The sequence below is a fragment of the Notolepis coatsorum genome, assembly GCF_963971535.1.
Source record: "Notolepis coatsorum genome assembly, chromosome: 18".
Lineage (NCBI taxonomy): Eukaryota > Metazoa > Chordata > Actinopteri > Aulopiformes > Paralepididae > Notolepis > Notolepis coatsorum.
In genome coordinates, this window is record NC_140182.1 from 78,828,218 (window position 1) to 78,842,912 (window position 14,695).

The 14,695-nt window shown below is 42.6% G+C and overlaps 1 protein-coding gene across 2 annotated transcripts in view; it reads left to right on the forward strand.

The window, feature by feature from the left end:
* The first annotated feature begins 1,114 nt into the window (after nt 1-1,114).
* LOC311244995 (kelch domain-containing protein 10-like) overlaps nt 1,115-14,695 on the forward strand; it is a 45,125-nt gene continuing 31,544 nt past the window's right edge. The window contains exons 1-2 of one of the 2 annotated variants that reach the window (XM_084334732.1): nt 1,115-1,309; nt 1,938-2,012. In XM_084334732.1, coding sequence (XP_084190858.1) covers nt 1,219-1,309; nt 1,938-2,012 — 166 coding nt within the window. In that variant the 5' untranslated portion in view covers nt 1,115-1,218. The remainder of the gene's footprint in view (nt 1,310-1,937; nt 2,013-14,695) is intronic. The other variant, XM_084334733.1, reaches the window with a different exon arrangement.

Sequence of the window (14,695 nt, forward strand, 5' to 3'; positions counted from 1 at the left end):
GAATGGGGCTCTCTGACTTTGTGAGGCCCCGTTTGTGTGAGCCATTACACCCAAATTAGTTTTAGATTCTAGCAGTGCTACAAGGTCTGAACCGAAATTAACATTGTTTGACCTCAAAAAGTCAGAGCCCCATTCCTTGTCTATGGAGCAGCCCCATATTTCACATCCCAGTTACATCACTGATTGGTGTGTTCTTTCTAGCTTTAGGAGAGAGTGGTGCGTGTTCAAAAATACTGACTGAACCGTCCAGATCTGGCACTGGAAAAACATAAGGAATTCTTAAATGGGTGACATTCTGCTTTAAATCCAGTCAACTACATAAGGACTCACTTTAAACAAACAACTCACTGCAGCACCCACTTTAGAACACCTAAACACACTTTATATTTATTGGCAAAGAATTTGCACTACAACCCATACCTCATTACACCTTACTGTAAATTGTACCTAAATTGTACCTCATCCCATTTCTGCATTGTAGTACTGTATATTGTATTGTAACTCAGTTACTTTTCTACTCTGCATTGTACATTGTATATATTATATATTGAACACCTTTGTCTACGTACTTGACTTCTATTTTATACTTACTATACTTATTTTATACTTATCTATTTTTATCTAGCACAATCTCTGGAGCAAAACAGAAAGAAGCATTTTATATAAAAGTATTCTGTACTTCTGTATGACTGACAACTAATAAAGAAACTTGAACTTGAAACTTGAAACTACACATGTGTCTTGAATATAATAGAGCTTGTGAGGGGGAGGGGGAGTGGGGAAAGAGAGCGCGGGGGATAACATTTATGAATGTTGATTAGAGCCTGGCCCTTGACGTAAGTGAACCACTTGTCAAGGCTCTAGTCAACATTCAATCACGCCCCCTTCCCTCCTCCTCCGCTCTCTCCCATCAGAGCCGTATAATTAAACGGCTCTGTCTCCCATGAGCTCAAAATACCGGAAGTGTTGCAGTGGTCTGCATACACAATCTGCATAGTCCACTCTGATTGGTCGGGTCACCCCAGCTGGCTTCAAGTTGCAGCAGGTGTAACCTCGTTCACAGTGTTATCTCCATGAGATACAGCACGTGTGGGCTCGCGCGGCTGTAGTGTTTTGTTATTTTGGTCAGACAGACTCGGACGCTGCAGTCTCATGTCTCGACATTTGAATTGTCACTACTAGTCTGTTTTTAACCCGCCGTTATACGTCGTTTGAAACATGTCTTCGGCTGAGCATGTTGATAACTGCGCCAACAGTCAGCTGAATAAGTTCGAAAAACTGTCGTGGAGGCCCTCCATCCGCGATTCAGGTTTGTAAACAAAGCCAGCTGGTCTGCAGCTAGCTAGCAATCAAACAATGTGGGCACTGGGCAGGCTAGCTAACATTACTCGTTCCGTTTCTAATTTGATGATAAAATAGGTTGTAACGATGAACCTGTCGACGCGTTTGCTGACTTTGGAGCAAATATAAAATGTTTTCCCCATAGACCGAAAGCTAGTTAGCTAGAGTTGTTAAATCTCTGCTACGGAAACAAAATTAAATATCTGTCATATCATATCTGTTGTAATATTTCGGCCATGCAATATATAATAATGCCCCTTCGTAGCTTTCTAACGACAAACTCAAAGGTTAAAATGCAAATGCAGGAATCTAGCGTGCAGGCAACCTTATATATACAACCTTATAAGACGAAAGTCTTTCTCTGGTCTGCATCCCCTTAACAATTGTATGTATTGAGCTGTGCTGTACTGTACCCATTCTGCAATCTGTTAATAAAGTTTTCAATCAATCAATCATATCAAATAATGTACACACATTGCATGCTTGTTTTCTATGTTTTGTTTGTTGCGAGCGTGTTTCGTGATCTCTTGAGTGCATCACGTTGTGTTTTTACTGTTGATATAGTTCTGTCTGTCTCCCTGTTTGGTGACTGGCAGGTTCTAAAAATGCTCGCAGCATCTTCTCACCCTCGTGCCCCAACCTGCGAATCCCAAACCGTTTTCTGAGAGAAGGTGGGTAACAACATAGATACAGTTTCTACGTCAAATGTATATACTCCCTTTTCTTGACTCCTTCTGTATCACAAACAGTACTGTATTTGCAAATCTGGTATGTCATAAATGTATAGATGTAGCAGTACTGACTATCTGTATGTCATGTATGTCATATATGTCTATATGAATTGAAAATGGGGGACCCTGATGGAAACAAGACAAACGTCTTTCTCAGGTCTGCATCCCCTTAACAATTGTATGTATTGAGCCGTACTGTATTGTACCCATTCTGCAATCTGTTAAATAAAGTTTTCATTCATTCATTCATATATAGAACACTCTACACGCCACCGTGTTCCTCAGTCTCTCCGCTCTAGTGTCACAGACTAGAAATTACACTTCAAAAAGGATTCCCAACATTTCTTACTCAGCCTGGTAAGGTTGAGTAAAAGTGTTTATTAATCCCCTTGGGAAAATTCAAGTGTGTAGCAGCATGAGGGTTACAGCCAGGTAGGATAGTGGTGCGTGTCCACGGTTTTGGAGCCTGATGGCTACTGTCACGTTTTAGACTCTGATACGTGAAAGTTGTGATAAGATATTTAAAGATAAAAGAGATTAAACACATTTGAGGGTATTTATTATAAAAAGTGAATAAGCAAGGTACAATTGAAATCAAGTTGGTACAACCGGCCGGTCGTGTATAAAAGAAAAACGGTCAAGTTGTACGTATATCAGTCAGTGAAGTCCAGTCCGTCCAGCCAAGCCCAGATTAAGAATTCGGAGGCCTCTGGGCCAGACTCTTGTGGAGGCCCCCACAGCCACACACACATGTGCATGCCCGCACAGTGGTGTTTTTTATGTAAAACATTGGTGGGGCAGCCACCAACCAAGGCTACAAACCAGTAATCAAAATTACAGTAATCCTGCTACTGATGCGTTTTTAACACGTCAACAAACCGCTATCCATCGAGAGAGAAAGTATAGTTGAGGACTTTTAAGTATTGAAAATGTATTATATTCCCTGTCTGCCAAAGTTATTGACAGGGTACCACACAATATATTATACTTTATTGTTCAGCTAAAAACAAGCCTACAAACATCACAAAACAAACTGGTCAGACTACTGCTTGACCTTACTCCTAAAACCCACCTCACCCTGCCCATTTTGACAACCTAGGATGGCTTAGAGTAGACGACAGAGTACAGCAATTTGCAATGGGCCTGGTCTACAAGATACACTACACCAGTAAGATACCCATGTACATGTCGAAATACTTCCCAAATGTCAGTGAATACCACGACCATACCATGACCACAACACCAGAGGGAGTTCCGCAAATCATGTTCAACCCAGATTTGGCTCAAACAAGGGACTAAACATTAGCAATTATGCCACAACAATGTGGAACGCCTAGGGGTGCACCGATGTATCGGTCGGGTATCGGTATCGGCCGATAAGTGCCTTGTTGACTGCAATCGGCCGATGGCAGTAGCCGATAAATTCAGTCGCGTCCTGCACAACGGCGCCTCCCCCACACACACACACAAGCTACTGCATCAAAGTTACTACTAAATATTCAACATTCTCTTTTGAGACTCCGCTTCAGACTCTTATCATTTGGCACTAAAAGCTAAACATTGTCACCGATATGGCTGTCCGCAACATGTCATTAATTGTGTACGCGAGGTGGTCGCTCAGTGAATACGTTAACATGAGCTAGTTTAGCTAGCATGAGCTACCGGGAGATGGAAGACTAACGTTACTGGTGAAAATGTGATTTACGTTGGAATACTCCTTTGCCAACTTGCTGTACTTTGCTTGCAGGTCTGCAGCCATTATTGCTGGATTATGAATAGCCCCAACTTTAGCCAAGGTAACATTATGGCTAAACCTTTAATGTTAGTTAACGCTAGCTTTCGGTTAGCTGTTCAATGCTATTAATAACACAACCAAGCGAACCCATCACAGCTCCCCGTCAACACCCCTCTCTCGGGAAGATGGCATTTAAGAAAGTATCTGCTGTTAAAATGACACAAACATTCGTTTTGTGGCATTAACGTTATATAGTTAGTGTTACACGTTCAATAACATCAGCATATTATTTACCCGAAGATAGCAAGTAAGCAAGGCATTACTCCGTTCATAGCTCAGTTCCATTCCGTTGCTCATTCCGTACCCAACTACCCATTCTGATCTGTTAATAAAGTTTTCAACCAGACAAATGTATAGAAAGGCTTTGTTTTATTATAACATTTGTTGCAGTAAAATCATTGTGTCTCGTTTGGTCATCTTGTGGAGCGCTGGTCGGCGGGCAGCTAACGTATTAGCTTGTTGTGGTTCTCGCAAGCAGATCAATGGCGGCATGCCCGGAAGTAGAAAATGAATAAACGCTTGCCGATTGGTGGTAAGAACAGCAGGAGGTGGGTGCTAGCGGTGTGACGCAATTGGCAGAGTCGACTGTCAATCAAAATGGTTCTATTGCATTGGTTGAGAGCGCTGGTTGAGAGAATAGTATCCATCTGCACGATGGATAGCCGGTAATTAGGCCTAACAAAATTAATAGTTGGTTTCAGGTTGGTTGTCAGTTTGGCCATGGGTAGGTAGGGAATTTATTTTATTTTATTTTTTTATTTTATTCTTTCCCACGGCGACTATGGATAGGGAATTTCTTTATTTAATTAAAATGTTCACAACAACATGGATGCATGTACTCTGCCAGCATGTTTAATATCCATAATACTAAATGTTTGACTAAGATTTCTATGAAACTTTATTTAAAAAAAAAAAAAAAAACTCATAAAATATATTGGGTCGCACCTAAATCGGCAGGGTCGGTCGGCAACCTGAAACCAACTATTAATTTTGTTAGGCCTTACCGGTATTTGACCGGCAAAATCTGTTGAAGTCCGACATATTTAATCTCTCCGGTCTTAATGTCCGGTGAAAATAATTCCCTCTAAGCACAATTTGATTATTTGAATTGTATTAAAATAGGCTAAAATTGGGCGGCTACGTGGCGTAGTGGGCAAGGCACTCGCCACGAATGACGGAGACGCTGGGCTTGCCTGTTCGAGCCCAGCGCTCCACATTGCTTTCAGTTTAGCTGGCCGTCCATACTAATACACATTGGCCGTATTAGGGGGTGGGAAACTGATGGGTGGGGATCGGGCGTTGTGGACAGCGACTCCTACAGGTCGGTTGGTGCGCCTGCGCAGTAGAATCAGGAAGTGTCGGGGGCAGCGTGAGCCTCCCACGCGTTACTCCTCGCCACTGAGAGATCGAGCTGCGCAGGTGAAAAGATGCGACTGCTGTTACCTCAAGTACCGGAGGGGACTTGTGCTATGTATGACTTAGTCCACATTGCAGCCGGCTTGTGGGAGGCAAGAAACAGCGTTCGTGACAGGGGAGGGTTGAATTGGATGATACGAAATTGGGATGGGAGAAAATATAGAAAAATGGGAGAAAAAGTGGATTAAAAAAAAATAGGCTAAAATTAAATAGCCTATGCGATGAACGAAACAATCATTACATTTGTTTCATCGTTGCTTCTAATAATGACAACGACGTTGTCAGCGAGAGCTTAGTGCTGGGTTTCCGAATGCATGTGCAGCTGCAGAGCCGGAGCAGCAGCGGAGTGCAGTACTCCAATTCAGCCATTGGCAATTCAGCTGTTGGGTGGGGGGCGCTGCTGAGCGGTCCCCAGATAGAGCCAGAAAACAGCTGAATCTGCTGCTCTGCATCGACATACTCTCGCAAATAAGTCATTGGGAGGTGGAGAGAGAGAGAGTCGTCACGCAAACCCACGATAATGTTGCCGTCTCTCTCTGCCAAATTTCTCAGTTCTTCGCTTGATATAATTAATACAAATGTCCAATATAACGGAATTCGTTAGCTCATAAAAATGTGATTATAACAGACTGCTGTTTATTAACACTTTGGTTGCCTTGGGTTAAATTAATGATATACCATAGGTTGCCGGCTCTATTTGTCTATGGAGAAGTACCCCTTCTTTGCATGGCTATAACTTTTTAAATTCTATTGCTACATTGCCATTATTAGGGCCCATTCAAAGTCCTATATGTATTGTTCATTGTGTAGCAACGTTAAACTTTTTCATTCACATATTCATAGTAAAGTATGGTCTAATGTATAAGTATGTTTTCATCTCTTTCTGCAGCTTTCTCCAGAACGTGATCTATAGCCCCAAATGCATTATATTGATGATGCAATACAGTTTTATGGCAATCAGCGCGATATAAAAAATTCCAACTAGACGTACTTCTAGAAGTTACTACACGTCATCTGATGTTGACCGGATGGGCTAGGGGGCGTTTATAATTCCGTGGGCAGCGTTATACCAATCATCTAATGTGGGTCAAATGTTGATAATAGCAGTTAGTATCGAAGACGGTAACGTTACACGCTGAAACTCACCCCAGTCTCCGCGCGCCGTTGGGCGATCATCGTCGAGTTGAAATCTTATCATTATGGGATGTAAATTTACCCGGTCCATCTCCAGTTTGTATAATGGTATATACGTCCAAATCATGTTGTTTATCGAGTTATTGGCAATCGATCACTGTGTAGTGTGACGAGCCAGAGTCGCGGGACCTATAGCGAGCGCCGGAAGTACTACGGTCGTCTAGGACAACCTCTATTCAACATCCTGTTTGGCGATTGCGCCGATCGGCCACCAGATGGCGCTCCTGAACCGCCAGAGAGCTCAGTGGGTCCTGCTGGTGGATCTCAGGCCAGCGGAGGGGACATATGAATCCGATCGCAGATTTTTGAAATATTGATGTAAGGACGCTGTACAGCGTCCCCCGGCAACTTGAGCATGGCCAGCAATGACGTGAAAAGACGTTTCATGGCAGTCAAAGTGTTAATGTCGGGCGACTGCCCACAGACACCTATTTGATTTAAAGTCGGCAGCAGCACGGAGTCTCGGGACTTATTTTATTTGGAATATAATGACTATACGCAAAAGTAGCCTAGTTTTAAGTAAAAATATTATAAATCTACATGCCTTGATGATGTCATTCTTTTGTTTTGTTGTCATTCTTTTGCCTATCAATTGTTTTTAAGCTCAATAAACTCTGACCGGAATTTCTCTCATTTGACCGGTAGATTGAAATCTACCGACACTGAGGCCGGCAACAATATTTTCTAACAGAAACCCTGCGCCAGACGATACTGGGAGAGGGATAGTGCTACATGGCATGGTGGAATTAATACCATAAACGTATTTCTTGATGTTTCCTTTTTTTAAGTAAGTAAAGAGGCCTACAAATACAAACATACACATACAAATATACAGTAGTTTCATTAAAAAAAAAAAAAATTACAAAAAGAAAATATTAAAAAAAATTACAAATACTTATTTTTTGCCACAAATATCGGTATCGGCCGATTGTGTTAGTTGAACAATCGGTATCGGTGCATCCCTAGGAACGCCCTATACAATTTGAAACCCTACCCTCCTTCAAAACCGCCCTCAAAGAGCACCTACAGGTGGCTGCAATTAAAAACTGGCCCCTGTAAATGTCCAAACCCCCGCCCCCACCCAACCCCCTCCAATGTACAGTTTCTTCCCCTTCGAATGTATATATTTCTGTTTCTCATGATCTATGTCTCTTATACAGTACTGTATACTTGTATGTCTTGTATGTCATAAATGTATCATAAATCATGAATTGAAAATGGGGGACCCTGATGTAAACAATACGAAAGTATTTTTCTGGTCTGCATCCCCATAACAATTGTGTGTATTGAGCCGTACTGTAGTGTACCCATTCTGCAATCTTAATACAATTTTCAATCTATTTTTAAGGAACAGCAGTACTGTTGGGCTACTGCTGGCCATTCATCAAGCGAGACATTGCTGATTGTTTATTTATTTTATAAGACAAGACAAGACTATAGGCGTGTTCGAGATTGATTTCGGCTCGCCTCGAAAATAGACGAGTAGACAAGTGCAGCCGGGGGAGGAGTCAGAACGTCGGACACTTCAGATTTGACAACAGCCTCTCGCCTAGTCTCGCATGGCAGATACGTTCACGTTCCCACACACACATACTACACACCTGTCCAGCTCATTATAATGCGACTCGAGGGCCGTGGGCACAATTGGATCACATTCAAATGTACAGCACACCATATACTGCTATAGTGGAATATACTATTCATATATACCATAATGTATACCATCTTGTTGCGCGCTCCTGGCCACCGCAGCGTGCACAATATATATATATATATGTATATTGAGGCAAAACAGAATTATATATACAGTATATATTGAGGCAAAACAGACGACGCGTGTGTGTGGGATACAGTATCAGCTCAGCTGCTGCATCGTTAATGAACTATACTATAGATTTATATGGAATTCGTTATCTATCTAGCGATTGGGTTAACTGAGAGCCAGATTGCTTAGAGGAGTACTGTACATAGAGCGGTAATGCTCAGATTGCTCATTGAGTCATGACTATAAATTCAAAACGTAATTGTCGTATTTATTATCATAATTATTTAATTCTGATGATGGAAACAGTCAGTCTGTAGAATCGACTTGAAGAAGCAATCACCATTTGTTCAGGGGGGTTGATATGTTATTTTGATATAAACTCCGACAGCATTCATTACTCTGATAAAAATAATTTGGTGTCTGACAGCTTGAAGTTTATCATGATGATATGATGATAACTTTATTTGAGGAAGCTCTTGGTACCCAAACTCCTGTATCCAATAATAATAAATATATCTTGATAGACGGGACCCGTACTGTATTATTGTACCCATTCTGCAATCGGTTAATAAAGTTTTCAATCAATCAAACGTCTCATAACTTCCTCTTGTGGGCGTGGCTGGTGACAACCAGGTGACAACTTTTCTGAGCCAATAGGGGCTTTGCGCAGAGATAGCAAGTCGTTTCCCATCATGCATTTGCGTGGAGCAGTCGGGTGAGAGGTACTGTGGAGCCTCGCTCTGAAGGCTGTGCGTGGCTCGCTCCCGCGAGATTTCCGCGCCTCGTCTCGTCAGATTTTCAGAGCAAGTCGGACAACATTCTAACAGTCATGCAACGCGCTTGGCGAGGCCGTAGTAAAACCTGCGCAGATCTGCGTCCGCCTAGCCAATCTCGAACACGCCTAACGACTACCTACCAACTGCCTAGCCAGCCATGTATCAATCTTGGATGTATTGATAACGTTACCACACTGACTGTATCAGTAGCAAGCCAAGTTACTTACTGTTCTTTGTGCAGAAAAATGTTGAACGAAGTTGGAAGTTGTTGCGTCTCCATCTGTGATTTCGACCCGCACGTTTTGCGTACTGCAATTCGTTTTTTGTTGACCACCACGTAAGCAAACAAAGCAATCTTTGGTATAATTTTCGCCTGGATCCGTCGTTCTGAATTGTAACGTTACTTCTTCTCTCGCGCAAATTGATTGGATGCTGTCAGATTGTTTCAAACAAAGTGATAGGATCTTTGAGCCAAGACACAATTTACATTTAACTAAAACGTTATTTTCTTTGTGCTCAACAAAAGACAAATAGTGCAGTGTTTCCCACAGGATTTTCAGAGACTATGGGGGGTGAACCTCCGACCCTCTAGGGCAGGGTGGCCAACCAGTCGGAGACCAAGAGCCACAAAAATTACTGTGGTACCACAAAGAGCCACACCCAGGGAACAAACTTAACTTTTTGACTTACCAGCCATTTGGCTGGTAGATTTTAAAAACTACCAGCCAGGCAGATTTTTTACCAGCCAAAAATTTAAAATAGCTTTTTAGTATATCGCCATGTGTTATTATTACTATATAATACTCTCATATGCTATTTTCAATTAATATCATAAACAACATAAGGAATATTAGCATAATTTTGAGTGGACTGAAGGAATGAGTCAGCGTTAATAGTTTTAAATGCAAATAATTTATTGAAACATAGAAGTGGGGTCGGACACACACACACTGTTTCAACTCACCACCCCCGCATCATATTGTAGTCTAGTCTGTCTTCAAACTTCCACTCCTCTCGAAACCTTTTTATATTTGAATATCAACATTATCTGTGCATCCTCAGTAATCCTGAGTTTACTACAATATACTCCTCTCCTGAGTCCTGACTAGTGACTTCATCGTCTTTCCAAACGCACGCAAACACACAGAGAAAGGGAGAGTGCCCCCCCCCCCCCCCCCCCCCATTTCCCTTTCCCCAGTCCACACTGTCTGCTGTTCTCTATGGCTCTGCCGCTGATCAGGATTAGCTTGTTAGCTTACGCTAACATAACGTTCATTTCGGGCGATGTGGGCATAAAGGAATGGCGACGATGCAATGCATGTTAGATGCATTTGACCCGTTGTGAGAAGAAGAAAAAACCACAGACTTATTTCGGCTCGCAAAATAGGCGCACTGCTGTGTAGCTCTGCTCTCAGGGAACAAACTAAACTTTTTGACTTACCAGCCTTTTGGCTGGTCGATTTTAAAAACTACCAGCCAGGCAGATTTTTTACCAGCCATTGGCGGTTGGCTGGTACTTATTTTGTTCCCTGGCCACACCATATACCAGCGTTTCTCAACCTTTTTTTTCAGTCACGGCACCCTTCATGTGTTTATAGATCTCACCCTCTGGCCTCTGAAGTTGCTAATGTCTTTTTAATTTGGGCCTCACAGGGTTAACCTCTTAAGCCCGAGATATACAGTAAAAGTGTATATTTTCAGCATTACGTTTGTTTACCAATTATTTTAACTTGTTATTAGTGAAATATACGATTATAGAAATCTCAGGGCATTGAGTCGGAAACCGGCGCATATTGACAGGAGGAAGTGGCACAGCCAAAAGTGAGTAGTCTTTTGTAGGAAGAGACTCGGGGCTTTCAAATTTCGAAAAACTACCCTACCCAGCTCACACCAGCCCCTGTCAATCATCTGACCTTTTGGATTTACTTTTTTATTTCTCTTATTTTTTGGGATTATCTCCCACAAACCTGAACGTTATTGCCATAAAACAGAATGCAGTTAGTTTCTCTACCTTTCTGTGAATGTCTTGCAAAAAACTGTTGCAATACGATGAAAAATTGTGGCGAAATTTACATTATAAAAAAGATGGCAGAATTCAGTACTGTATCTACAAAACCTTTTGTTTAATCATCTTCCCTTTATTCATTTGCTTAGATTTTTCAGGTCTTTTTCCCACCTCTCCCTACTCTAAAAATATTATTGTCAAATCAACACTCAGGATATGGAATCAGTTCAGACGACATTTTGGTTTACAATCTTTTTCTTTACTAGCTCCAATTACAGCTAACCCTGTTTCCCCCCCCTCTGTGATGGATAGAGCTTTTCTCTCCTGGTCCCCTCTTGGTATTAGAACGTTCAGTGATTTATATATAGAAAATATTTTTGCATCATTTGAACAACTGTCTGACAAGTTTTCTCTTTCGAGGTCGCATTTCTTCAGATACTTGCAAGTCCGCAGTTTTGTACGTAATATCAACCCACAGTTCCCCAAACTCTCAGAAGCCACTCCTATTGACACTTTACTAAAGCCTACACTGGTCACAAAGGGTATTATATCTGTCCTGTATGGCTTGATTTCCTCACTGCGTCCTACCTCATTAGAAAAGATCAGGAGGAGATGGGAGGAGGACCTGAGTGAGGACATCACAGAAGACCTGTGGGAGGATATTCTACACCGGGTCCACTCCTCTTCAATTTGTGCCAGGCACGGACTGATCCAATGTAAAATTGTTCACCGTTCACACTTTACTAAAGTCAGGCTAGCCAAGATCTATGACAACATTGATCCCACCTGTGACAGATGCCACCGTGCCCCTGCTACACATAGTCACATGTTTTGGTCCTGCCCTTCCCTACATAACTTTTGGTATCTCAAATAGTATTGAGATCCCAATCAGCCCGACTACCATAACTGCTTGCTTTGGTGTCTCTATCTCCCCTACTACCCTGTCTTTGCCACGATATAAAGCTGACCTGGTGGCATTTGTTACTCTCCTGGCTAGACGTCTCATTTTACTGCATTGGAAGTCACCCACTCCTCCATCTCACTCTATGTGGCTCAGGGATATTTTGCACTTCCTTAAGATGGAGAAAATAAGGTGTCATAAGGGGTTCTACAGCTAGATTTTATAAAACATGGGGTTGTTTCTTTACTTATGTTGGGGAACAAGGTTCAATCGACCCCCCATAAATAATGCTCACTCCTAGCCTAGCACTGTCCAGTCGATTGACCTATCTACATGTGCAAATTAACCTGATGTCTACCTTCTCACAAAAAAAAAAAAAAAAAATGTTCCATTCCTCTATTTCTGCTGTACAGTCCTTGTCCTGAGTGTACATATCTGTTTAATTGACTATGTCCGAAACAATATCTATATTTATTTTGTGGTGTACTCGCTTTAGTCTATATATTCAACAGACCTATACTTTGACTACTTATACGTAGCTTTGTGCAATATGTATATTATTTACATTCAACAGACCTATATTTAGTCTATTTATACATAGCTTTGTGCAATAGGTATATTGTTTATCCAACAGACCTATATTTTGACTACTTATATGTAGTTATGTGCAATACGTCTGGCATAAAATTATGTGTACAATTTGACCTTGTGCTCATCTCATATTGCAACGAAAACTTCAATAAACAAAGTTTTGAAAAAAAAAAAATCTATTTGACCAGTCTTGGGGTAATCAAGAGTTTTTTTTCACATATCTCAACGTGTCCCCTATATGTGTGTGCTGACCAGGAAATAGATAATCGATTTTTCAGCCCGCTTCTCTAGCGTGCATAAGTACACATATACTATCGATAATCTAGCGTTTATTTGAAAACTATCCATAAATAGGCGGAATAATTACCATGTTTTGTGTATTCCACTAAAGGGCGATTCCTGTGGAATCTTTTAAAAATTGTCTGGAATTTTCAAAAAAAAAGCGTTTTTCAAAATGGTATAAAACTGAAATGTACAGATGAAAAAACGATCCGTTTCGTACATGTTGACTGCAAGCAAGTCATTGATAAGCGACAGGCGTATTAGACACATAGCCATAATATAGAATATAGAAATAGCTCCACGAAAATCATGAAATATCGGAAAATCGGTCTCAAATGGCTGGCATTCAAGTGATAAATTGTGCGCCCCCTGCTGACACTCAAAGTGTTAACATTAGCGCTTGCAGTGGTCCTCCGTGTGTGTGTGTGACCCTCCTATGCATTTCATATGGGAGTTGAAGCTGAGCCATTGACCCACATCCTTCACTGTCAGGGTTATATTTATTATGGACAGAAGTTGTCAAATCATTACTCAGCAACTGTCAACCGTCTGCACATGTGTCAATATAGTGTATTGTGGTGACCTATATTAAGAGACATTCACCAAGGTGGGCTTGTGCCTTAAGAGTGTGGGTTGTACTGGTTAGGGGAAAGGTTAAATGCCACTTCCGGTTCCGGGTGACTGGTTGTTGTTATTGTAAATGCTATGTGCAGGATAAGTAAAGTACTCAACTCGACCTACGTCTCTGGCTCACTACTTTCTTATTGCCACATTGGTGACCCTGTGAAGAACATTTGTTAACGTTAAACATTAGCATTATGTCTCAAGACAACGGCGTCGCGCAACCGCAAGCACCCGCGCCGAATGCTAACGACGCTAATATGTTACAAGCAAACATTTACGCTGCGACCGTCAAGTTGCCCGACTTTTGGCAGCATAATCCCCGGCCGTGGTTTCAACACATCGAAGCCCAATTCCAGCTGAGAGGAATAACGCAGGACATAACCAAATACTTCCATGTGGTGGCGGCGTTGGATGCTTCGGCGCCGGCACGGGCGATGATGCTGTTGGAGGATCCGCCGGCAGCTGACAAGTACAATGTGCTAAAGACATTCCTTCTGAAGCTGTATGAACTGTCAGAGTTAGAGAAAGCGGACCGCCTGCTGTCCCTCAACGGCATCGGTGACGGCAAACCATCAGAGTTGATGGAGAAGATGCTGGCTGTGCTGGGATCAGCAGATCCCTCCTTTCTGTTCACGCACATTTTCCTACGGCAGCTTCCATTGCCTGTGCGCACGGCACTGGCCAGTTCCCTCCTCTCCTCCACCAAAGACTATCGCGGCCTGGCTGCAGAAGCAGACAGGGTTTTCCTGGCCAACAGGCAGCAGCAGTTTGTCCATGCACTGCTGCCCCACCAGGGCACCTCAGCCCCACCACTGGATGCTTATACAGACACCGCGGCTGCGGTGACAGCCCGACGCCAACCCGACGACGGGCTCTGTTATTACCATGCCAGGTTTGGGGACAGGGCCACGCAGTGTCGCAAGCCATGCAGTTTCGAGGGGCAGGGAAACGCCAGGGCCGGCGCTCATTAGTGGCTGTGGGTGCCGGCCATGACTGCAAGCTGTTGTTCATCACTGACGACTCCTTGTCCGGCCGGCGGCTGCTGGTGGACTCAGGCGCACAACGCAGCATCTTATTGCCACAGTATTAACATTACTATTTTACTGCGTTTCTGCGTTTGCGGTGTTCCTCCGTGCTAGCATATCTTCCATCTCTTAGCTAGGCCTATCTGCAGCCTTCGACACAGTCAACTATCGGATCCTCCTCGCGTCCCTCGCAGGAATGGGACTGGCTGGCTCTGCACTGACATGGCTGACATCATACATCAATGACCG